The 24,105-nt window shown below is 48.8% G+C and overlaps 8 protein-coding genes across 8 annotated transcripts; 4 read left to right on the forward strand and 4 right to left on the reverse strand.

Annotated features, from left to right (window-relative positions):
• Positions 1 to 3,292: 3,292 nt before the first annotated feature.
• FTJAE_6293 (uncharacterized protein) lies at positions 3,293 to 5,446 on the reverse strand (the record flags this gene model as incomplete). The annotated part of the gene is made up of 1 exon (XM_037352889.1): positions 3,293 to 5,446. One exon carries the CDS (start codon positions 5,444 to 5,446, stop codon positions 3,293 to 3,295), a length of 2,154 nt encoding a protein of 717 aa, XP_037206693.1.
• Positions 5,447 to 8,644: 3,198 nt separating this feature from the next.
• FTJAE_6294 (small nuclear ribonucleoprotein) lies at positions 8,645 to 9,847 on the forward strand (the record flags this gene model as incomplete). Its single annotated transcript, XM_037352890.1, has 2 exons — positions 8,645 to 9,417; positions 9,646 to 9,847. The coding sequence occupies 2 exons, from the start codon at positions 8,645 to 8,647 to the stop codon at positions 9,845 to 9,847; spliced, it is 975 nt and encodes a 324-aa protein (XP_037206694.1).
• A 1,063-nt stretch (positions 9,848 to 10,910) lies between these two features.
• On the reverse strand, positions 10,911 to 11,751 carry FTJAE_6295 (Ras-like C3 botulinum toxin substrate 1; the record flags this gene model as incomplete). The annotated part of the gene is made up of 5 exons (XM_037352891.1): positions 10,911 to 10,974; positions 11,027 to 11,259; positions 11,315 to 11,554; positions 11,632 to 11,664; positions 11,722 to 11,751. 5 exons carry the CDS (start codon positions 11,749 to 11,751, stop codon positions 10,911 to 10,913), a joined length of 600 nt encoding a protein of 199 aa, XP_037206695.1.
• Positions 11,752 to 13,710: 1,959 nt separating this feature from the next.
• On the forward strand, positions 13,711 to 14,213 carry FTJAE_6296 (efflux pump antibiotic resistance; the record flags this gene model as incomplete). The annotated part of the gene is made up of 2 exons (XM_037352892.1): positions 13,711 to 14,075; positions 14,192 to 14,213. The coding sequence occupies 2 exons, from the start codon at positions 13,711 to 13,713 to the stop codon at positions 14,211 to 14,213; spliced, it is 387 nt and encodes a 128-aa protein (XP_037206696.1).
• Positions 14,214 to 15,588: 1,375 nt separating this feature from the next.
• On the forward strand, positions 15,589 to 17,296 carry FTJAE_6297 (uncharacterized protein; the record flags this gene model as incomplete). The annotated part of the gene is made up of 3 exons (XM_037352893.1): positions 15,589 to 16,361; positions 16,414 to 17,052; positions 17,119 to 17,296. 3 exons carry the CDS (start codon positions 15,589 to 15,591, stop codon positions 17,294 to 17,296), a joined length of 1,590 nt encoding a protein of 529 aa, XP_037206697.1.
• A 35-nt stretch (positions 17,297 to 17,331) lies between these two features.
• On the reverse strand, positions 17,332 to 18,428 carry FTJAE_6298 (SURF1; the record flags this gene model as incomplete). Its single annotated transcript, XM_037352894.1, has 4 exons — positions 17,332 to 17,431; positions 17,487 to 17,592; positions 17,646 to 18,155; positions 18,206 to 18,428. The coding sequence occupies 4 exons, from the start codon at positions 18,426 to 18,428 to the stop codon at positions 17,332 to 17,334; spliced, it is 939 nt and encodes a 312-aa protein (XP_037206698.1).
• A 1,864-nt stretch (positions 18,429 to 20,292) lies between these two features.
• Positions 20,293 to 22,307, forward strand: FTJAE_6299 (uncharacterized protein; the record flags this gene model as incomplete). The annotated part of the gene is made up of 2 exons (XM_037352895.1): positions 20,293 to 20,634; positions 20,703 to 22,307. The coding sequence occupies 2 exons, from the start codon at positions 20,293 to 20,295 to the stop codon at positions 22,305 to 22,307; spliced, it is 1,947 nt and encodes a 648-aa protein (XP_037206699.1).
• A 161-nt stretch (positions 22,308 to 22,468) lies between these two features.
• On the reverse strand, positions 22,469 to 23,161 carry FTJAE_6300 (MYND domain protein; the record flags this gene model as incomplete). The annotated part of the gene is made up of 1 exon (XM_037352898.1): positions 22,469 to 23,161. One exon carries the CDS (start codon positions 23,159 to 23,161, stop codon positions 22,469 to 22,471), a length of 693 nt encoding a protein of 230 aa, XP_037206700.1.
• Positions 23,162 to 24,105: the final 944 nt, after the last annotated feature.

The following is a 24,105-nucleotide window of genomic DNA, read 5'->3' on the forward strand; positions in this document are numbered from 1 at the left end:
AAAGGGGATCTTAAACTGACACAGTTTCAGAGAGATTCCAAGTGCCAAAGTCTTCTGTTGATGAGTACTTGGATACAGGTTTGAAGTGACTATCAGAGACATATACTAATTACATGGCAGAAAACATCGAGAATGCGTAGCCTTATAGAAGAGGCCCTTCATATGTTCAAACTGAATTATAAAGAATTTATAGGAAACAAAAACAAGGAGCGACCCAATGGTGGAATCTGTGCATGCGCCCCGAGTCCTCGGGTCCTGGTGGCTCAACCAACAACTACACTCATGCAGGTTGAGCCTTGGGAAGAGAGTAAGAACAGAAAGCTTGGATCAGTGTAGAATAATAAGGAGGCTTACGAATCCCTAGTGTCTTCATCACGAAGTACCGTAGTATATTCTCTCCGAGTCATTCTGACCCTCTCTTCATGTTGAAGTAATTCAACATTCACGATGAGGTCTCTTTCCTTGTACTATCTACTCACAGTCTCTCAAATCTTCCCATGGTCCAGTCTCGCTCTCCATGCGGGACTTCCTCCTGTAACTAAAGCCCCTTTTCTTCCACAGCCGAGCAACATTCTCGGACCACGGGCTATTAGCACTGAGCTCTCAACCTGTGGCTACCTAGACGGTGATCCCAAAAAGAAGAGAACTGCCGATTCTGGGTTTAACTGTCGAGTCGACACAAGTAATGGCCTCTGGGGCTTTTGCCCTACAACTGTTCTAACAGCTTCGGACTGTGGACTAGCGGGGAGTTGTGTTGATCGCCATGACTGCTCAGATGGATGTGGTATGATAGGCAGCAAGGGCTTGACGACGTTTACTTGGTATGTACTACTATAGCCCAAACCTCCTGAGTTCAAGTACTAACCTAGGGATTAGTGGTCGCAAATCATTCTGTTCCATGGCCCTTCTAACCTTTGGCGTGGATCAGACATACTCCTACATTGCCTGCGGAACAAAAGCCACTACCGACCATTACTACATAACCCCGACCATTGGCCTCACGACAACGTCCGAGTCCAGTGAATTAAGCACACCAGAGACATCACAAACAACTTCAGCACCTCAAGTGATACAGCATCAAGCACCACCGATATCACACAAAGTGTCTCGACAGAATCAATAAGCAGTTCATCGGAAGAAGATGATCCATCTGGAAGCTCCTCCCCTAATCTTGGTGCCATCATTGGAGGAGTCATTGGAGGACTCGTTGTTATCTGTGGTGTACCATAATCACAGCAATATTCCTGCTTCGAAGAAACCGAAGTAAGGATACACAGGCAGACTCAACAGAGCAGAATAAAGAGGGCCACTCCACAAGAAATTGGAGACGCAGCAAAACAAAAGAGCCACAAGAGCTTGGAGGCTGGAACATATATGAAATGCCAGTTATCGAACAGGATCAACATCGAAGTCCAGTGGAACTTGCTGCGTGACTTGGCAGAGAAGGAGATCTGAATCGCATGGTCATTGATTAACAGGAGTTTAAGTCTATGGGATACTGTGGTATTCATTACCTTATTAGTGCAGCCATTGTATATGAGTCGCAAAAACATAATGAATTGTGAAATATACATGATATTAGATACACATGTTTGAGTAAAGAAAACCGCTGTGCTTAAGGGGAAGCTGGGCTCTGATACGCCGTGGACCGATGACACTCATAGTAAATCCGGGAGTGCCCCAAGCAGAGGCAAGAAAACTTCCAGGCAATGTCTGGTCAAATTGAGAGAATGAATGTTTCATGACTACCTTACCTTTCGGGGCGGGCCTCCTCAGGTGGAGGGCAGCCTTGCCTTATCCGTCGCCACGGGCAGCTCCGGAAGGACCTTCTTCTGGCTGATCGGTAAGGTAGTTCCTTACTTTGGCCTCTGTCTCTTGCCTTGATTTTGCGAATAGCTTCACCTTTGGGAAAGAACCCGTGGGTCTTCAGTCACCTTAGCCAATGGCCGGACGGCAGATTCCTTACCTTGGCAAACCGCGATGCCCTCACTCCAAAGAGGCAAAGCCGGAAGGTGGCCTTCTCACTGCGTTCTCAGGTCATTCTTCAGTTGCGGCTTTGCCTAGCCAACATACCCAAAAAGAAAGTTTACGACGTCTACTTCACCGCCAGAAACTGGCACTACCGTGTTTTCGCGACACGATATAAGGCTACCTTTACGCCAAACAAAGATGGGAACTTCCCAGACCCCTTTAAAGAGGGGCTAACTGCGACACACCTAATAAGTGTTCTACTGGGAATGAACAAATATAATGAGACAAACCTTCCCAAGGAGTGGCATACTCTTGCAGACTGGTACCCTCAGTATGCGGCAATCCTTGTACTTACCTTACTTACCTTGGCCATCCAAGATGCCGTGAACTCTGCGATGCAATCAATCCACAGCCAAGCCAAGCTGCAATCAACCAATCTGTTGAGGCGTTCATGCCACCAACGCTATCACTGCTCATCTCGAGAAAGTTTTGAACGACGCGCTCCTTGATCATTAGAAGAAGGAAAGACGATCCATCATGTACAGACTCTTGAACGTCGAGGCTAGCCTTCAGGCGGCAATGCAAGAGGCTCAACTCTAAGGTATGTTATCTACTATTGATTGATATCTACTTACTAATATTAAATCTTTAGTCGATTACTCTCAAGCTATGCAGGCTACTATCAACAACGCTTTAAGGAACGAATTCATGCTATTGTTACGGCGGCTGTCATATTCAGCTATCAGTATGGGGATGGAAATCACACACTATTAAAACACCAAACCCGAGGGCTTGAAGGTTGAAATGATGCTCGAACAGCCATGACGATTGCGAGGAAAGAGGATGACACATAGCATACTATCAACATCAACCATCCCCCCGTTTACCTTTGTCACTGCTCAACGGTGAAATGTTGCTTGTAATGTAGACTATCATCCTAAGTGATGAAAAGACTTAGCCAAGTTTAGTATATTTTAGAAGATTTTTATATCAGTTGATTTTGGCACCATGCTTTAAAGAAGCTTTCCTTCCCTCCAAGGAGCCCTTATCATCAAGAAAAGGTAACAAGGCAAAAGTGAAGTAAGACATAGAACCGAACGAAAGCACCGTAATTCATGGACATTAACATTGAATTGGAACAGCAAAGTTCATCATGCCTCTTTTGATTAACCCAAGACTCGCTTCCTCGAAAATGCTGTGGGCCAAAAAACCCAATGCTCAGGCCTGATTTCTGCTGCGGCCGTTAAAGTGTAAATATCGTACGAATGGTAACATGACGGTCGTAAATTCGGAGAATGGGGTATTATATATGATGATGCACTCAGACAGGAGTCCAGTCCTTGAGCCATGGATGAGATTGGTTCAAGTCTGGAATGACAGCTGTGCTCAGGCTGCGCTCTCCAACTATGTTTCCGAGGGAGTGGTTGATCATTTGCAGAGTAGCACGGCGGGAGGGCTCGATAGCGACGGGGAGAGCAGTTGGGGGTGGAATTGGCGCAAGAGAGTTGGGAGAAGGAATGAGATCAAGGTTATCTGGGACGCTTGAGTCAAAGCGACCAGTCTCTTTGCGATAGCCAACATGCACTGAAGGTTCAAAAGATGCATCGTCCTTTGACCACCAACTCCAATGGCGGTACTCTCGATGGTGACCTCTTTCAAGCCAAGGATACAGATCAGGCTCGATAGTTTCTTTGGGAATTGTACCAAAGGGGCGCCAACCGTAAAAGAGGGGCCATGGATCGCGAAGAGTCAGCGTGTGACGATGCTGAAGTAGGGCAGCACGAGGAACAGCCGTGCTGAGATCATGGTAGGCACTGGCTGTAGGGTCATCTTGATATGATTGTGGTGCCCCTGTCCATACCGCCGTAACAATGTCTGGACGAGACAGGCTGTCATACGAACATCCCTCGTCAAGCCTAGTCAGATAGTTGCGGATGAAATCCAAGATCTTGGAGTTACCCAGAAGGAAGAGGCCGTGCCACCACATGGCTACCCGAGGACGGCGGAGCAGGAAGATCTTGATAAGCATCTCGAAATCGCAGTGTTTGAAGGCGGGCTGAATGACGCTGGTTATGGCAGCCAGCCAGGGACTAACGAGGTTGCACTGGATATCTGGTTGCCAAAATATGCTCCAGAGGACTGGCCCCAGAGCGTAAGGATGCATGCTCAGCGTCATGTAGTAGCGTGCTTCCGCTGTATATCGATGAATATTGGCTGCCTGATCAGCATCCATGGGGGTACTCTTTCGTGGTTTCAAAGATGGCCTAGGTAAGTGTGGTTCCAGCTTGGCCATGCGATAGAATGGAATTGCAAGGGCTGCAAGAAACCCAGCCTTGATCGGTGACAAGATACTTGGATCTTTGGATCGGCAGGGTTCATGGACAATACCAAACAAGTTACAGAACTCGATCAAGAGGTCCGTAGCTTCGGTTGGAGTTGGGGGCACCGCATCGCTGTCAATCGAGACTTGACCTTCAATAGCAATGATGAAGCGCACGTCACTAGTGAACTTTGCATCCCATGGTGCACATGGGCCCCCCTGACCATCAGCGGCCCAACCTGATTGTGACGCCAGAATCGCACAGAGCCAATGTACGAGTCGTGAGGAGACACCTTCAGGGAGGTGAACTAGGATCTCATTCTGGGCGAGATCCCCGATCGTGCTAATCGGGACTGGGCGGAGACAGGAGTCGGTGAAGTGGATCTCCCTGTTCTGGAGTTGCAGTAGGCGTGTGGAGAGAATGTAGGACCAACACACGGTCAAGATGGCGAGCCCTTGCGGGGCATTAGAGGCATCAGCGGTGCCAGCTGGATTGCCATAATGGCACGCACTTGGGTCTGAAGAGATGATGCAGTTGATGGGCGATGGATAGCTGAGGCGGAAATATTTGGTGGTACCGGTAACGTTATCGAGGTCAAAATCTGGTCCGTCCCGAATTTGAGGTTCCGGATCCGGGACATGCCAGGTGGGGGCTCCGGCCAGAACTCCCTTTGGTGGCACGGATTCGGGGAGAGGCGGCATATCCTGGAGTATGATAGAAGGGTCGAGGCCTGGAGGAAAGGTGCCTCTTGGTAAGGCCAGTGCCTGGCTCACGAGCTGCTGCCATGTACAGCGACCATCGTGAAAGATGCGGCGGACGTCGAGTTGCTTTGGAATCAGGGGGTCATCCACATCGTCGGCGACGGCAAGGAATTGCTCCTCGTTCAAGGTCGAGAAGGGTTTAGAGGACCAGAAGGAGTCTGGCGCAGTAGAAGCAGTGGTCAACTCAGTGATTTGGGAGGTATGAGCTTCTCCCTCAGCATCTGAATGAGCACTTGCATTTTCAGGCTGGGGTACAATGGCAGCTTCAGAGAGGCCAGTGACAACGGTAGAACTCCAAGCAAACGGACGATCGAAAGAATTGTCCAGCTCGTAGTCACCGTTGAGGACCCAGGACCGGACATGGTCCATTCCTAGGTCCCATGTCATCTTCATTGTGACAGAGGAGGATGTGAGCTTGCTCTAAGTGGTCAGCCAGTCGGTGTAAGTGAGGTGTTCAGGACGACAACAAAGTCCACTTGAGGCAGGGTTTTGGAGAACCGGACACAAGAAAAAAGCAGAACTTCTGTCGACACGAAGTAGAAGAGAGAAAAAGATAATAAAAAAGAAATTGAGGTGCGAGAGAGTTCGAGGTAAATATGAATGAGCGATATGGGGATAGAAAGGACAGGGGACAGTGTAACAGAGAAAAGCTGAAGATTCCGGTGGCCACCCACCCTGGGAGACGTTGTGTAGGTATGTATGTATAAGAAAAGAAGCAAGCAAGATGCAGCAGAACTGACTACAGTCAAAAGCGTAGAAATCCGGGCTGGGGCGGGTATGGCTGTAATTATCTGGGCTATTGATACGCGGCGGGCCTCATCTCGCATGCCATGCCATGCCCATCCATTGTTTGTGCTTGTCAGTTGGACCATGATGCCTGTGTTGATTGACATCAGTTGTCCAACAAGCCATGACAATGTCCTTCCTTGACCATGCCATGTGTGTAGAACACCGACAAACTATAGCGGGTACCAACGCTGGTTGGACATGGAACGGGCTCAGCTGGTTCGGTTCAGCTGGGGGTGTAACTGTAAATGGAGATGGATGGAGTGTCGGAGGAGCCGGGTCAGAGTCAAAAAGAGGATCTGGAAATGACATGAACAGTCAGTTGAGAGGTTGAGAACGGGAGAGAGAGACACTAGACTAGACAGAGAGGGTCAGAGAGCAGAGCAGAGCATCAAAGACGAGACACGGGAGCTTGCAGGAAATGTCAAAGTTGTGGACATATCAGAACCCCTGTCAAGGTTTTTGGTGTCTGGCAGCGTTTCTGCGACAGGACAGGACAAGACAAGAAACAGAGCAAAAGAAGTCTTGTAGGATGGAGAAAAGCAACTTCAGGTGGTTCTGCTTGCAGCAAACTAGGCAATTGGAGGGACGGGGGGGAAACATGGGTGTCACAAAGACAGGGAGCATAGTCTAATGAGGCGTACAATACTCCGTAACTACGAAGCGGAGATCAAGCCGTCGGCGAAGCGGAGATGGCGATGACAAGTTCGGCAGAGTAGAAACGAGAGTTGGAATTAGCAGAAGCGTTGAAGAAAGAGCAAAAGAAAAAAGAAAAGAAAAGAAAAGACGGTATAAGACAAGAGGAGGACACGACTGAGTCGAGTTGACATGGCTTGACGATGGAGGATGACGGTTTAGAGAGGGTTGAGTGGATGATGGGGCATTCAGCACGGGGCAGGGACAAGGGATATCTCGACAGGGATGGAGCCTTTCACTTCACTTGTCTAATATTCTTTCATCTTTCTTTTCTTTTTCCTCTCTGCTTCCTCCACTTGAACACGCAGTCAGGTTACACTTTTGACTTTTACAGGCGGCTGTCACTGTCAGTTGCGGCGCAGGGAGGTGCCGGACCGTAAGGTATCCCAATCCCAACATCTCTTGCTTGCATAAGGGCAGTTTTAGTGAAGTGGATGTGGACGTGGATGTGGAGGGGGAGGGGCATTTCTCTAGACACTTTTGTTTAGTGTCAAGTCTTTGCTTTTGCTTGTGCTTGCTTGTGCTTGTCGACAAAGAGGCAGTGCGGCCGTTGGACAGTCCACGTTTCAACGCTATTAAAGACCCTTTTGCTCTTCGATCGTCATACAAACGAGGTGAATGACTCGCTAGATGCGGTCAAATAACTCCAATAGTCGACTCCATCAATAACAGAACCATTCCGTTTCAAGGGTCCCATCCTTGATCTTGGGACGTCGGGATAATGGAACGGATTCCCCAACCCTCGACCTTTCAGCTGGGTCAATATGCACTATGTTGCGCCTCTAAGCTGCAGATGGCCTCGGCTTGATCAAGATATGTCATATGGGGTCCGAGAGCCTCCATGTCGGCTGCGCAGTGGTCGATTAGACGTCCACCGCATATTTCAGGGTTGACTCAACATCAGCATCAGCATCAGCATCAGCAGCAATCATCTGCAGCTGCATACAGGTATGCACCTGGGAGCTGGGGTACCTCTGCCGTAGCGTAGCGTTGCAGCGCGGGATCTGGACGTCTGTAGGCCAGTCGCTGGCGCCATGACATCGCATGGCATGACGGAATAGTCGTGATAGCCACTGCTTAAGTCGAGCTTGTGCGTGGACCAAGAGCCCGGCTGGCATTACAACCTGAGACACATCCATCATGTACGTGCGTGTGTGTGCAGTGCAGCGTGTCTTTAGTGGCATGAATTACGTGCCCGGCCTATGGAGTAGAGGGAAATAACTTGAAAAAAGAAAGGTTGAGACTACTAACACAGTCGGGCAAGGAAAAAAGAAAGCAGTGAGACCCTAGACCCGAAAATGCAGTTTGACAGTGAGGACACCTGGGTTCTGATAGCCTATTAGCCTACCACTGAGGAAAATCATTATGATACGCCGTTTTCTACGGAGTACGAGGAAACCCCTTTACATTGTCTGGTTAGGCGACTCTATCATGGAATGGTAGGGGATAGATAGTTATCAAGGCAACTGCTCTGGCAGGCAGGACCGTTATAGTGGTCAGCCAGTAACTTTAGTGCCTTCCATCTTATCCATGATATTCCCGGCAGTCAGTATCTCGGCCTCTCCCGCCTTCCCTAGCTTCCCTTACTATTGGGTTGGGTTATCACATCCACCCTCACATGAACGACCGATCCTACTCTGTTCTCATATTTTCTGTACGTCCTGTCACGCGCAGATCGATTCTCTTTAGAAGTCCACGCCCCGAGTGCAGCCTCAACTGGCAAACCATTCGATAGCGATAGGTTCACTGAGGGGAGGCACCTACGGACGGATACTTACACAAGCACCAGCGGTACGCTTCCGAAACAGCGCTAGACTAGTTTGGTCCGGAATATTTCCTGCCTCAAAAAAATTGTCCTGCACCGACGATCAAGTCAAGCAAACAACAGCCAGCGGCACGACGCAATCCTCCACTCCCAGGACTATCAATCACACTGCACCCGAATAGCCTGTAAGTTCCCTCGATCGAACCATTGTTTGCTTCCTCTCCAAGCCACATGTTTTACATTGCGACATGGCACAAGGTTACTGACTTGATATCGGCAGATTCTGCATCCCCAGCTCCACCTATACGATACTATTTCAGAACAATCCACCGTAATCACCGGCAATGAAGAGCAAGCGCGCAAGAGAGGCCGCCGAGGTCGACGATAAGCCCATTGCTTCTGTTGATTCTGAGGCCCCAGCCAAGAAGCGCAAGCGCAGCGAGGGTGATGGTGCCGATCTGAAGAAGGCTAAGAAGGAGAAGAGAGACAAGAAGTACAAGAAGGAATCGCGCAAGGAGCGCAAAGACAAGCGCAAGAACCTCCAGGACCTCCCCGAGCAGGACGATGACGAAGAGGCGGCCGAGGATGCTCCAATGGCTGAAGCTGACGACAAGCCTGCGGATGCGCCAGTAGAGGCAGATAAGCCTGCGAAGAAAGACAAGAAGAAGAAGGACAAGAAGCCCAAAACCGACGAGTCACAACCAAAGGACGACGCCAGCCCCGATGCCCAACCCAAGGAGGAACCCAAGGAGGGGCCAAAGAAGAGCAAGAAGGACAAGAAGAAGCAAAACAAGGCCTCCGAAACAACGACCACCAACGATGAGTCTGCTGCCGGCGCTGATGCAGAGGCTGCTGATGGCAAAGGAGACCGTCACATTGTCTTCGTCGGCAACTTGCCCTTCACCGCCACTGCCGAAACAATCAAAGCTCACTTTGCCTCTCTCAACCCGGTGTCAGTTCGCTGCATGAGCGATCCCAAGGATAGCAAGCCCTGCCGTGGCTTTGCCTTTGTCGAGTTCGAGAAGGTCTGGCATATGCGAACATGTCTCGACAAGTTCCACCACTCCGAGTTCTCAGATGGTGTCTCTTATCCCCGCCGCATAAATGTCGAGTTGACGTAAGTTGTTTTCATACTTCTGTCTTACAAGATAACTCACTTCGTTGCTTTGACTCCACACCCTTTTCACTCAGCCTGATTCAAACAAAAGCACCTCGATTTGTGTAACCATCCCAGAGTGACTAGTATTGACTTGACTCACGCTCTCTACTTCTTCACCGACACTCACCTGCACGAACAGCAACTTCATACATGACTAGAACACACACGCTGACTCTGTGTAAACAGTGCCGGTGGAGGTGGCAAGACAAAGCAGCGCCAGGACAAGATCAAGGAGAAGAACCGCAAGCTCGACGAGAACCGCGCCAAGCGTATTGAGCGTGAGAGGACGGCGAAGGAAGAGAACAAGGGCAAGGGTGACACTCGCAAAGCTGGAGAGGATGGTATTCATCCAAGTCGACGTGCCCACATTCCTGGCAACCGCTGGTAGAAACAGCTCAACAGGCCTCGAGTCAAGGGTGCGAAGCCTAAGAAGAAGTAGGTTTGTGAGGGTCTCTAAATATGTTTTAATGATTGTACTGGGATCGGATACACAAAAGTTGTTGTGCATTTATATGATAGGTAGTGAGAGATACCCAAAGGAAGTGGATCCTTGACCTCACGAACAAACGATGAATTATATTTCTATATCCACTACTTTATTCGACTGATTCTGAGATATTCCTGCTTCAAGTGAACGCCTATATAAACAGACTGTTGGTCGTGTATATCAACCAGTGTACACTGTAGGTTCGTTTCTGTTTACGCCCCGATTTAAGTGATCGTATACTCTAATGGGAGCTCTAACAAGCAATGCGATATCTTTCGCCCATAGCAACAAATCAAAAAGACCAATTCTGAATCGAGACGGACAAATTGACCGCTGCTGGAAGAACTCCAACGACTATACATCGCAGAAACTGGTTGCCAAACTGCAACTCTCGAGAGTGAATGCCAGATACGAGACATGATAGCCGTATTGATTCAACATACCTCCGCAGGTAAAACAGACACTTGTCGAAGAAAACAAAACATCACAAAACAAAACAATCGCAAGCAATCATCTGTCCAAAGTGCAATCCGGTTCTTGAATTACTGGCAAAATCGGTATAAACTCCGCGAGGAGGCCACAGCATGAGATATGAGCAAATAGAGATAAATAATAAAAAGCAACGGTTGGAAACACGTAACCGCAGATAGTAAAACCCCAAAATTCATTCAAGAACCGCCTCGCAAGTAAAAGCCATCGTCATATGCAGTTGCCTCCGCATGATCGTTGCGAGGGTCATGTTCTGGGTACGGGTATCGGGCCTCGAGAAAAAAGCAATAGCCTAGTCTAGCCCCAGCCGCTCCCAGGGGATATTCCGTCAAGAGCCGCCGTCTTGTATCGCTGAATGCCTATCAAACATTCGTCCTGAGTTCTTCGTGTCATTTCGCGTCGTCCAGACGCTTTCGTTGAGAAAATCGAGCGCGTGCGTTGCCACGCACGGGAATAGCGTTCGTTAGATGGATATCTACAGAATGGAGCACTTGTTCTTCTTTTGCTTCGAAGGTGTGGGTCGAGGGTTAAGAACAGCTCTAAACACGAGTTAGATGCGTACTAGGGCACATAATCACTGTTGATGCTCACCGGATGGCCTCGTCAAAAACGCTCTTGAGGTTCCTTTGAGTGAGGGCAGAACACTCGAGGTACTTGTAGGCCTTGATCTCCTTGGCGCAAGTCAACGCCTGCTCGTACGACACAGGCTCCATACGCTTCTGTCGAAGTGATTCGAGGGTGGAGGCGTCTTCTCGAAGATCAAGCTTGGTTCCGACAAGGATAATGGGAATGTTAGGCGCATGATGGTCAATCTCGGGATACCACTAGAGAGGGTGTCAGCGGAGTCGATGTGTTGTGGCGATAAGGGGGGCGGCGTACCTTGGCCTTCACGTTGTCGAATGAAGGAGGGCTGACGATGGAGAAACAGATGAGGAAGACATCGGTCTGGGGGTATGAGAGAGGTCGCAGTCTGTCGTAATCCTCCTGACCAGCAGTATCCCAGAGGCCGAGGCTAATAGGCTTGCCATCTACCATGACACTCGCCGAGTAGTTGTCGAAGACAGTGGGGATGTATTCGCCGGGGAAGGCATTTGTGGTGTAGGAAATGAGTAGACAGGTCTGGGAGCACGGTCAGCGGAAGGCTCTTGTTAGGGAAAGCCATCGCGTTGTAAGCGGCTGATTGTTGTCCGACGTACCTTTCCAACAGCACCATCACCAGTCACCACGCACTGTAGCAGCGGTCAGCCAACCATGTATTGCGTCAGGTAACCATCGGCTCAACAAACCTTCAATGACTGCACGCCGGGCTGAGCCATTGTTGCGATCGTTTATTAGGAGAAGTTCGAAGGAAATGGATATCAGATCGACGAATTATGTGGAAGCGCAAAAAGTCGTCGAGGGGCAGATGGAGATGATGGAAGCGACAATTGTTGTGTCTGTACGAAGATGGTGGATGTAATGCAGACTAGAGTGTAGGTAGTAGAGTAGGTAAGGTTAGAGCGCCTGGAGAGGGGCAGGTCAAACAGGCAGGCCAGGGACTCGAAGGCCGGATAACGGAAGGGAACGAGGTGCGACGATGACGATTTTGTTTTGGATGCGACAAGCGGCGACAGAACTCGAATGGATCCTCAGGTGAGTTTCACAGCTGCATAAAAAGATAGGTCAGAGAAGAAACTTGACACAAAACCGAAGTGTAGTTCACGCGTTTTGTGCCGCAGAAGGTGAGGCCACAGGAGGAGGTTCAACAATGGGAGCCGCTCCACCTCTAATCAGTACAAACTGTATCAGAGTGGACTAGACTGGCACTGGACTAGACGACCCCAAGCCCAGCAAGCCCAGGCAGTGGAGGACCACGAGAGAGGCGCCCAGGGTATGCCACCAGTAGCCACCTCCCGTGCCACCTCAGGCCCTGTTCGCAGTAATAAGCCAAGACCTAGCCTCGCCGACTAACTTGACCTACCTTACTGGAACTTATCCGCTTGGGGTCCAATGCCAGGAGTTGATCGCTATCAAGAGCCCGCTCAAGGCTATAGAGGGAGGCGCCTGGGGGTGGGAAGATACAAGGGACTCAGGGGCCAACCAAGCACCGTAATTTGGGGTAAAAGCAGCTCACCTGCTGTATCGCTGAACCCTTTCGTGGTAAGGATTCGCTGTTAATGGCCGTCTTGGCTAAGATGGACTCTCGGTTGCGGCTAGGGATGAGAATGCAGATGCCGGATTGGATGGAAACCGAACAAAGATTGCCGGGTTGTGAAAAGAGATGAAGACGGGGAGGCTGCAACAGTTGAGAGAGAGAAAAACAAAAAGCAAGGAACAATGCTCAAGCTACAGCAGATGAGATTATTATCCCAAGACTGCACAAGGCGCGGCTATTCAAAGTGCAGGCGGTGGCTGTCGGTGCAGATGAAAGGCGGAGAGAGGCTGCGGGAATGTGGATTTGGGCGGAATACCTTTTTGACAATAAGCTCTGCGCCAGAAAACAAGTAGTTCTGTTTTCAAAACAATGTGATCGAACAATTATGAGCGTTGGCGGAGAATTTAAGAAACACCTGTTGCTTCTGCTATCATTCTATTTATTTATCTGTTCCTATTGACTGTCCAATGGCCATACCCAGCTGGGAAGGGAATAAAGGAGAACTGCTACCGCTACCGTAATGAACAAAACCACCGAATCATGAAACCTGGCCGATCTCTTCAACTGAATTCAACCTTCATGACTCACGCCAACCTCAAAGCAGAAACAATTGATATCATGACAAGCTCTTTCGTTAAGAATCAGGTACCACTTCAAGACAGGGATCAACAATAAAGAGGTTGGAGATAAAGATATGAGGACCAGGGATGCATGTTGCGAGCTGTTAAAGCCTCCACCGGGCGCTTAGACCCTTGCTCAGGCCACTGTTATTGTTTCCCGCTGCGAAAATCTCCATAGAGTGGCATTTCGAAGGTGCTGACAAGTAAAATGGATCGATAGCTCAGTGGTACGAGCGAGGGATTGCAGATCCCTAGGTCGCGTGTTCGATCCACGCTCGGTCCTAGTACTTATTCTTTTGGTTCTTTTTGCTATTGCATGGCGATCTCGTCTTACTGTACATAGCTCCTCCAATTGCTTACATGGAGACGTCAGCTTATTTGTTTCAAGAATGCTCGGACGATCATTGTTTTGAACTTTCTTTTCTTTTCATTTTTGCTGTAATACCAATCGGTAAGTGTCTATCTAGTTGACGTGAAACCACACTAATAGAAACATCAGGTTCGGGCTGATATCTCACAAAATGGCTTCAGGCTTGTTCTCTGGTGTCTCTCCATGGCATATTCCCGCCATGTTCATAGGCACCGCTTTCACTCTCGGCGGTCTTCTTCCTTTGAGAGCCCCAGACCGGGCTATGCGCGAGTACGGGTTGCCTGAGGGCATTGCCAGGTCAGAGCCAGCACAATTAGCATTTGGTATCTACGGCACTCGTGTCGCTGCTTATGGCGTCGCTCTGTGGACGTTCTATCTTCGTGGTGAATACCATGTTGTTGATACGCTCATGAGCTTACTCTTCTTGTGGGGTGCGGCTGACTGTTGGATTTGTATTAAGGCTGGTGTGCCCAGAACAGCTGCCTGGAGATTTGTGAGCAGTATCATGATTGGCGGGTATGGATATCTTGGATTAACTGCGAAGGGATCTCTCTGAAGCTCTGCTTTGCATGATTGCTTTAGGTGCTAATAGGCAGTAATCGCTGATAATGAATTGAATCTACCATATATAGCCCACCAGGCCAGAATCCCTAATCTTTAGTTCGCTATTGAATAGTAATCGCTGATCAAGCCAGCAGATGAGTACTGGGATTTTAAATCAAGTTTCATAGAACGTCGTAACATCTCTTTATTATCGGCGTAACCATAGGTATAGCACGGACTGGAGGGCCAGGGACAGTTATCTGGAATAGAATTAGAATCATATCTGAATATCTAGACCAAGAAACTTACGAGGATTCTAATAATCACACTAAAAGCGCTTACCACCTTCTAAAGTGGTCGACCCAGTATTCTTGTGATCCATGGTGTTTCCGCCTCTAGATAGTAAGTTACTGTTTGCTACAGTATAGGATAAGACTTACCAGCAGCCCTCTTTCGTTCTTCAGCTGCCATTACGGAGATCAATGCCTCATACATGTATATATTCATTTGCTCTTGGGAAGGGTATTGGCCACCCAAAGGAGCATCCGCAGGGGGTGGTAGTCTGAGAACTGGAGGTGCGGGAGGCGCGCGACGGGGCCGTAGAGACCGACAGAGTCTGCCTGGCAAACATGTTTATATTATTGTGTCTGATGAATGAATGATGAATAGGTAGTGTAATAAAAGGAGCGTAGAAGCAGTTTTGCTTGATGGAGAGATCCCTTTACAGTCTACCTACCCGGGTGAGAGTGGGTCTAGGTCAGATGTGCCTTCTAGCATAATAGTATTACACTTTAAAGGAAGGTATCATTACTTACAGTAATATATTTCAAGATTAATAGAATAATAATAATGATAAAAAGGCTTATTATAAACTAGTAGATCTAATACCTATCTCTTTTATAAAAATCTTGAATCTCTTAGCATACTGGCTTTATAATATAACAATTACAGGTCTAAGGGAGGTCAAATTTCCTGTCAACAAGCTGCAGACACTCTGACCCAGACCCCCTCACCTGGGTAGGTAGGTAGGTAGGAGAGGAAAACACAGGACGTTGATCTTAAATGACAGGAGCAAGAAAACATAAAGACCTAAGTTTAGGGTACTAAAATAAACTCTATAAAAGGTATCCTAAACTTATCCTAAAGGTCCCGAGTTTTATTTCCTCCCATGGTCATTCACATCAACAGCAATGCAGGTACCTTATGTGAAGGTCCGTGCACTCAAGCTCCCCTCGTCGCGTATGGCTAAAGCTTGTCGCGTTCCCACTTGAGTCTTGAATTGACATTCATCATTGACATGGATCGATAACATCAACAATAACCGGAAATACAAATAATTCTCCAAACCGCTGTGCTCGAACTACACCCGGACCTTACTCAAATTCTATGGATGAAGACCTCTACGATTTCGAGACATTATCTGCCAATTGAGCGGCCGTCGCTCCGCCAGCCATTCCGGCGCATCTAAACAAACACCACCGCAAATATGTCGAGTCTATCACCGCCAGGAAAAGCGGCATCGCAAGAAACGCACGCGCGAACTCCTTCGAGAACTCCGAACCGTCGAGCTATTAGCGCTGAGCCGTTTTCTGGCGTTCACACACCCCTCGACCGTAGCGGTGCTCGAGATCTGCGTGCCTCTCTTCGCCGTGGTACACCAGCATCTGCCGGTCGCTCCAATGCGCCGACTCCTCATGCCAAAGCCGCTCGTCGGCTGCTTGACCAGCGCCGAACGGCAATGTTCACACCTGGAAAGAATCGCAGGCAGAGCATGTTGCAACAGAGAGAAACACCTTTGGATATTTTACGAATGCTCGGTCGAACACTAGCGCCTAAGAGTCAGCCTATTCACTCGTCATCTTCATCGTCTCCAGGGAATAAACGGAGCTCGTCACCGGAACGGAGGGAGGACAGCAACTTGTATGATGATGACGATGATGATGAAGACGACGATCTACTCACGAGGCCACCAAGACTATCCTTGCCGTTAGACATTGAAGACGCTTCTAGTACCAGCTCAGATTTGCCTCCACCAAGGTTGTCACAATTGGATGAGGACAACTTTACTATGCAGTCTATTGAGATGCCTCGAAGGATTGCGAATGACTCTCGGCTATCTCGAGGGAGTCCTGGCAGCGAACGCATGAGCGACTACTTCAATGAAGCCACAGATGGCGATATTGAACAATCGGATTTCTTCCCCGGTCTGCTAGAGGATCTTCAGGCGAGAGCTGGGCAGGACGATATGACACTCGAGCCGTAAGTCTATAACTGACTAATTAGATGCAATGTATTGCTCACATAAAAACAGGATTGAAGCAGACCAGACCCGGCGAATGACGGAGGGTCCAGGAAGCGACTTTAATTTCGAGTATCCCGGTGGACTTGAGGACGGAACTGTCTTTCAAATGTCTGACCCCGCCAACGATCTTCAAGCAACATCACCAATTGGCGAGCCGTCAGTCACAGAAGCCAGAGCAGATGATGCTCAGGATCCCCACACCGATGTTGCGTATGGATCCGACTCCGATGATGGTGGCGGGGACTTTGGAATGGACGGTTGGGATTATAACGATGGTGGCTTCGACGATCATAGCTCAATAAATGAAGAGCCAGTGCCAATACCAGAGCCAACAGTCACAGCCGGGCTGCGTCATGAACCAGCGGATGATAGGCTACCTCGCGGCTTGAAAGCAAAGAAGCGAAAGCGGATATCACAACATGGCATTGAGTACCCGTCACTGCCTCCGGCTTTTGTCAAGCGAGTGGCCCAGACGGCTCTCCAATCGTCAGGTCTGAGCAATCAGCGTCTATCGGCGGAGACATTAGATGCTCTCATTCAGTCCTCGGAATGGTTCTTCGAGCAGCTGGGTGACGATTTAGGAGCCTATGCGGATCACGCGAAGCGCAAAACAATCGAGGAGAGCGACGTCTTCACACTCATGAAAAGGTATGTTATTTTACTGGGGTATCAGCTCCGTATTTTGTTTTAGCCAGAAATTCTAATATCGTACAGGCAGCGTCAGATAGGGCCGCGTTCCTCCATGTTCTCTTTGGCACAGAAGCACCTCCCAAGAGAGCTCCTCCAGGAGCTGAGAATGCCAGTTCCGCAACCCGCTAAGCAACGCAAAGCAAGACGTGTGTCGGGCCGAGGCGACGAGGCAGAAGTTGCTGAAGATGCTGAAGACACATGAGTTTTACATGGTGCATGCGTTATTAGATATACAGTTTACAGGCCCTTGGAGCGGGCTACACGACGAGCGACGTCGTTGGCAGGCTTTTTGACTACCATCCAAAGCATGATGGATGTTGCGACAGCAAGGCCATACCTAAAGCAAGGAGTTAGAAGGCCCGGTGCCGATCGACATGAATGAGGTAACTTACCAGGTAAAGATATACTGGGCATGGTTGTTTCGCAGGTTTACCTCCGCGGGTCGGCCATAGGGAATACCGCGAGCCTCGAAGTCGACCATTTGCATGAACTCGGGTTCTGGTGTCGTTAGCAAGACATCACGGAATGGAAGATTACGATGATAGACATACCCATAGTAGCCTCAACCCAGACAGGCTGGCTACCGGTCAAAGCAGCCATCTGCTTCACATCCGGGAAATAAAACATGCCCTTCTCGGGCTGGTTCTCTGGCGTAAACATGTTCTTCTTCCATGGCTCTCTTAGAAGTCCTTCCACTGTGACCTCACCCGTCGAGAGTCCATCAGGTCGTGTCCTCTTATCTCTGTGCTTCTTGTCGATCCAGCCTCGGTTAACGAGAATTGTCGTGCCGTTCTCTCGCTCCAATGGTGTGACTACCATGTATCCATCTGTGCCGTCTCGCATACGCGGTCCGATGAGCATTTCTTGATCATGTCGGAAATGACCCTTCGCTACGACACGGCGATAGTCAAAGTCATGGATGGCATCGGGATCGATGGTTGGCGGGAGGGGTAGAGGGTCGCGGATCAGTCGGTCTTCGAATTTGGCGATGAGTTCGGATTTCCAGCCCAGACGCTGGACTTGCCATGTTCCGAGGATGAAGGCTGTGATGGGGATAATAGCTAGATCAATTAGACCATACTCTGTCCAATTGGTGACTCTTGAAGCATACCGAGAATGATTAGACCTGGGCCATGGCGTTTTCCAACACGGACAAGCTTTGGAGGTCCGTCGAGAATAGAGACGAATTCTGGATCGTCGGCTGATGGCTGTTGCTTGCGACGGAAGAAGGATGATGTGAATTGTCTTCTTGGCGGGGCATTTGTGAATCTTGTGCACCGAGGGATCTGTTTCGACATGCGCAGACTGCGCAAGACGGTATTAGGGGCGTTCATTATGTCTGATGGCGCATTGAAGGCGTGAGATTAAGTGGTGATAGCTAGCTGTTAATGATGTCGATTGTGGTGGGTTCACTCGGGAATAGATCCACCTTGGACGTTGAATCCCCTACTAAGGATCTGCACCTCACCAATATCTTACAGTACCTTAGGCAAAGCTTTTGTGATTGCAATTGAAGGCTTCTATGAATTACTACGTCCTATCGTTCTAAGTGTATTATTGAATAACCCAGGTGGGTTTCAGCCAGATATCAAATAACAAACACAGAGTCTAGATCCACGAATATTATTGGTCGTTACAGTACATTTGTACAGTGTAATATGCTGAGTCAAGAGGGGGTCATATTTGCTCACATACTGTGTTGTGTAACCCAGCGTCCCTGGAATTATTTTCAGAGCTTGCGCGGGTCAGTCAGTCAACAAATCTATGGTAATAGGGTGCAAATTGAAAGTTATGACCATGTATCAAGTCTAAGTAGCTAAATGGGCTCTGAAATGGATTTAATATGTCAATTGCGAGAACACACCCATTCCTGCTGCCTCTCCTGCCAATTTGGCCTGTTTGCCTTGTTCTTTGTGTTTATTCTGATGATTGGTACTTACATGACGTGTTTCCAGGCACAATTACACGCTTTAATGATACTTTGGCCACGAGTTGAATTGTATTTCGGTCATAAGTTGAAAAACACTGGTATGGTAAGTCTTACACACAATTGGTTGACACGAAGAATAAGTGGCTCTTGATACAGTGTAAACGCCGCTTAGTCAAGAGGGGTTCCATGTGCGATTTGATACTGTATTGTGTAACCTAGCGTCTTGAGAATCGCTTTTGACATAGTTACCCTGGACCCCCAAGTCGAGATCATTTTCCAGTCAAGACATGAGATATTCCTGGTTCAATGCTGCTGCGTATAATTGGTTGATATCAGTATTTAAGCGATACAGTGCAAACACTGCTTAGTCAAGAGGGGAATCATGTGTGACATTACACTGTGTTGTGTAACCCAGCGTCTTTCGAATCGCTTTTGACGTACCCTAGACCCCCAAATTGACATCGTTTTTCGGTGAAGACATGGGATATTCCTGATTCAATACTACTGCGTATAATTGGTTGATATCAGGATTAGGCGATACAGTGCAGACACTGCTTAGTAAAGAGGGCTTCCATGTGTGACATTATACTGTGTTGTGTAACCCAGCGTCTTTGGAATTGCTTCATGGCACACCCGGGATGAAAGTGGCTGGCATTTCAGACAAATGTCGGGTAACACTGCATGTGCACATGACGAGCTGAACCCAAATGGTTCTATACAGTCCAAGACAGTGTATACACAACTTAGTCAAGAAGGGAATCATGTGTGACATCGTACTGTGTTGTGTAACCTAGCGTCTCTGGAATCATCAACCTCAATATCAGAGCAAATAAGGCTGCACCATGAGTTTGCCTCAAACATCAGTTACCCCTTGAAATCCGAAAAAAGCAAAAACAGAATTAATACCCGTAGCTTCAGACAATCGTACCCAAGTGGCTTTTTGTCTAAGAATTCATTATTGGGTGGTCGGAGATGGGTTCACAGCAATATTCGTGCTCATCTGCAACCACCTGCGGCCACCCGCGATGTTGAGGACCTTTTGGTCCGATTCCGAATAACCAACACGAATATTTCCTCTTCTCTCACTCAACAGATGCGTTGCATTACAAGCAGGTTTCATCATAAAACTGAGACATACATGTTGTTGAGATAAGCAAGAAACGCCACGAATCACCTGCGTACAAGTAGGCTGAGGTGCCCGCCTCACTTTCTCTTCTTCTCCTTCACCTCTATTCTTTTCCTTGACAAAACTTACATGGTCAAGCATCATGGAGAACCCACCACCCCAAGAGCGGACCGGTTCGAAGAGCTGTGCCGAATGTTCTCTTCGAAAAGTGAGGTGTCTGTTCGACGGCGACAAGGCTGAGTGTCAGGAGTGCAGCAAACACTCCCTCACCTGCCAGCCGCAGAACGACGACTCATCTTCCGAAGACAGAGATGACATGCCTAAAGAGTTCACGCAGTTTGCCAGAAAAGTTGAGTCACGAATGATTCTTCTGCAGACTGCAATCGAACTCTTGGCTCGCAGACTTGACGCGCAAGCTACTAGTAGCAACCAAGTTGAACACAAAAGCGTACCAAGCTACCGGGCTGTAAGCGAGCCATTCAAGGTTGGTATCACTTTGGAGGCTCTGAAGGTCATGACGGCTTAAGTAGTCTAACCATCTTTACATCACAGATACCAGAGACAGCACACACGCGTTTGACGGCATCACTTCAGGGGCTTGTACCCGACCAGCCGGCTCTGAGCAGGATTCTGCAACACAGTAGCAGGTTCACACAGAATTGGGCGAGCTGGCCTCTAGCAACGGTGTTACACCAACAGCAAGACGATGACTCTGCCGCTGTCAACACAGCCACCGTGCTTGATGCTGGATTCCCAACAGACCTCAACTCAGCTCTCACGTTCATTGAGAAGTCACTGTCTCCAAAGCTCCAAAAGCCACCAGACCCTGGCGCTGTCGCAAAATGTATAGTGTGGCTCTGCCTCTCTATCAAGGAGCTACCGATGAAGTTCAAATACGCCGACAATCGTGCACCAGCACCCTTTGAGCCAATGCTACTTATTAACAAGTGTATCGGCAAAGTTGAGTCTCTGTATCGAATCAGCTCAACACCGGTCTGCAATATCGACTTTGTCCAGGCCCTGCTCCTTCAAGGCGAGCTGTCCCTTGCCATAGGTTGCCCGACCAAGGCATGGAAGTGCATCAGGACTGCCATTGAGAACTCCATGCTCCTGGGAGTACACCAGGGCCGATCTAGCCTGCATCGAGCCATTTGGGAAGAGTTGTGGATTCAAGACCGACAGCTTTCACTCTTCCTCGGAATGCCTCATGCAGTCCCCGCGCAACTGGGGCCCATCGTTTTTCTGGAAAAATACCCCCTCGCAGAAAAGCAGGCTATTCGCCAGATAGCCATGCTATCAGGTCTTCTTACAAGCCAAACCCTGATGAAAGAAGACACCACTAGTGCAACCATCACACGCACCCTTGAAGAGCTGAAGGAATTGGACTACATGATTCCGGAGCATTGGACGAGAGGACACCCGAGATATGTCTCCCACCTCCCACAGGCCTCCATCCGTGCCAAAATCAAGATCCTCTACCACTCATTTGAGCTCATGCTGAACTGGCCCAAATGCCAACTCTCAAACATGAACCGTGGGAAAGTTGAGGACTTTGAGCCTGCAAGGAAGGCGATACTAGCATCGGCACAGGAGATCATAAAGGCGCAAGAAGCCATGAGATCCCCGGAGCTCGAGAAGGAAACGGTGGTGAGGGCTGACTTTGTGGATTTCCTTGCCTTCAAGGCTGCGCTCTTAATGATTGCTGTGATCAAACACAGGGCAAACCCCATGTCGGAAGAAGAGAGCAGACCTCTCTGGAGAATGATAGACGAGCTGGGAGACAGGTTCCAGAAGACGACCAAGGTATATGACGATATGTTTGCCAAGCAGGCTTGCCTCGTTCTCAGGATTCTGTTTTGCGCAAACGAAAAGGATTACATCTGGTGTGGAGCGTATGAAGCGGTGATCCCCTACTTTGGGAGACTTGAGATTCAGAGAGTCATCATCGCGAGGGACTGCAGCAACCCCAGCCATACTGGGAAAAACCTGGCCAGGATTGCTGTCGTGATGGAGTCGGACCATGTCGTTTTTGGAGCGCGGTTTGATCGTGTCCCGGAGCTGGAACTCGCAGCGGACTGGACTGAGTTGGGAACTCCAAGGGTCTATGGATGGAGAACTTCTTTTGACTTTGAATGTTTGACTTTTCAAGGGTTTTAGGATGTGTGCTAGGCACCAATCCGTCAATATGGACGTGGAACTAAATATCGGTCAACTTTGTGACATAATGAGACGTTTTTCCTTATACAACTTTTGCAGAACATTTTATCCAGATGTGCTCTAACACCCTCAGCGACGGAGTGATGAAGCATCCATCAAGCTCATCCCCATCCCTTCCATTCCGCCCCCTCCATCGCAGCCATCATCTTTCTCATCTGTGAACCATCACCTCCTCCAGGGGCGCTCAGATACACAGCCTCTCCAACCATACGCAACTGCATAGGGAAACGAGGATCTCCATAGTAGTCAATGATCTCCTGCTTACTCGTCTTCTTCTTCAAGTTCTGCCACTGACTTGAATCCATTCCCAATTGCTCACACTCCTGTTGCTTCTCTGGTGTCCACCATGAAGGAAGCAACCCTCTTCGGACTGATGCTTGTCGTAAGAAACGTTGAAAACCTCGAAGTCCGTTTGAAGCACCGCCGTAGAGACTGTCTGAATCTGCTTGACCTTCAAGGTTGTACATGTCGTCCATGCGGAGACGATAGGTGTCAATCAGAAGTCGATAGACGTCTTTTTCAGGACGGTTGTGCAGGTAAGTGCCGTTATCGAGACGGGTAAAGGGGTTGGGAACAGACTTTTCCAGTCCCTTCTTTGGAGACTGGCTCATTTCGTCTGGATCATGGACGTTGGCACTGGCAACTGAATCTGCCTGCTTGCCACAGATCTTCTTGTGGACTTTCCAGTCGATCTTTTGACATTCCCGAGAGCAGTATTGCGTAGTGGAACACTTGGCACACCGCTTGAGCTGAACTGCAGGTTCCTCCTTGTGGCAGGTGTTGCAGGAAGCCATAGTGAAATGATTCGTTGGATGTCTGTCTGTCTCAGTCTTCAGTCTCGGAGTCTTTGGCCTCTTATTTGATGATAGATGAGATGATATCAAGAGAGGAGATGCAATCAAGTGATGTCGGTGGCTTAAGGTTTGCGGGGATGTGAAGCAACCAGGATCACCCTGGTCACTATCATCAGTTCTCGACTCTTGTTCTCCGAACAATAATGATATGATATTGTTCTGCAGCTGAGGCTCTTTCCGGCTTAGACTATTCGATATTCCCGTAAAAGCGGCCAATGGATGTTTCGACTCTCACTAGAGGCGGCTTCTTTGAGAACTGCCTAAGGCACAGTGTGAATGGTGTCAAGCTCAAACGAGTTAGTGACTCCCGCCGTTGGGTCTAAGTCGCGAGTAAAGTTTGGAAACTTTACGTTGAACGAGGTGAACGAGGAGAGTCGCCGATATATATAGTGTGTGCTATCATGCAACCTTACTTGCTGCCCTATGGCTTGCATCTATAGCCAAACAAGAGTGTGGTCTTGGGCTTCTTAGCAGATGCTTGCTGCAGCCTCATGCTCTCCAAGCCGGATTGCCTTATGATGGTTTATGATATCACCAATCAGACATGTCTAACTAGTCGAGACCATTTGCATGGCGTCTGTGGTGCCCAACAACACCAGTCTACGTAAGTGAAGACAACTGGGAAGATGCTTGTTGAGAGAAACATGTGTTGCTTGGAGTCTTTGCTAGCATTTGGCTAGTTGTCTCTACTCTCCGGGAAAAGCTAGTGATAAGTTTGTGTGAACTTGGCATTGGGATCAAGCAAAAGAAAGCAAGCAAATGACTTGTGAGAACATTCACAACTATTGAGCCCTAAGCTTTTCTCCCCAAGCCGTTGGAGCCCAACCGACCTGTGCCTGTTCCTGTGCCTGTGCCTGTGCCTGTTGTCGGTAGGAGGTGGCCGA

Source organism: Fusarium tjaetaba (genome assembly GCF_013396195.1).
Source record: "Fusarium tjaetaba strain NRRL 66243 chromosome Unknown NRRL66243_c0000122, whole genome shotgun sequence".
NCBI lineage: Eukaryota > Fungi > Ascomycota > Sordariomycetes > Hypocreales > Nectriaceae > Fusarium > Fusarium tjaetaba.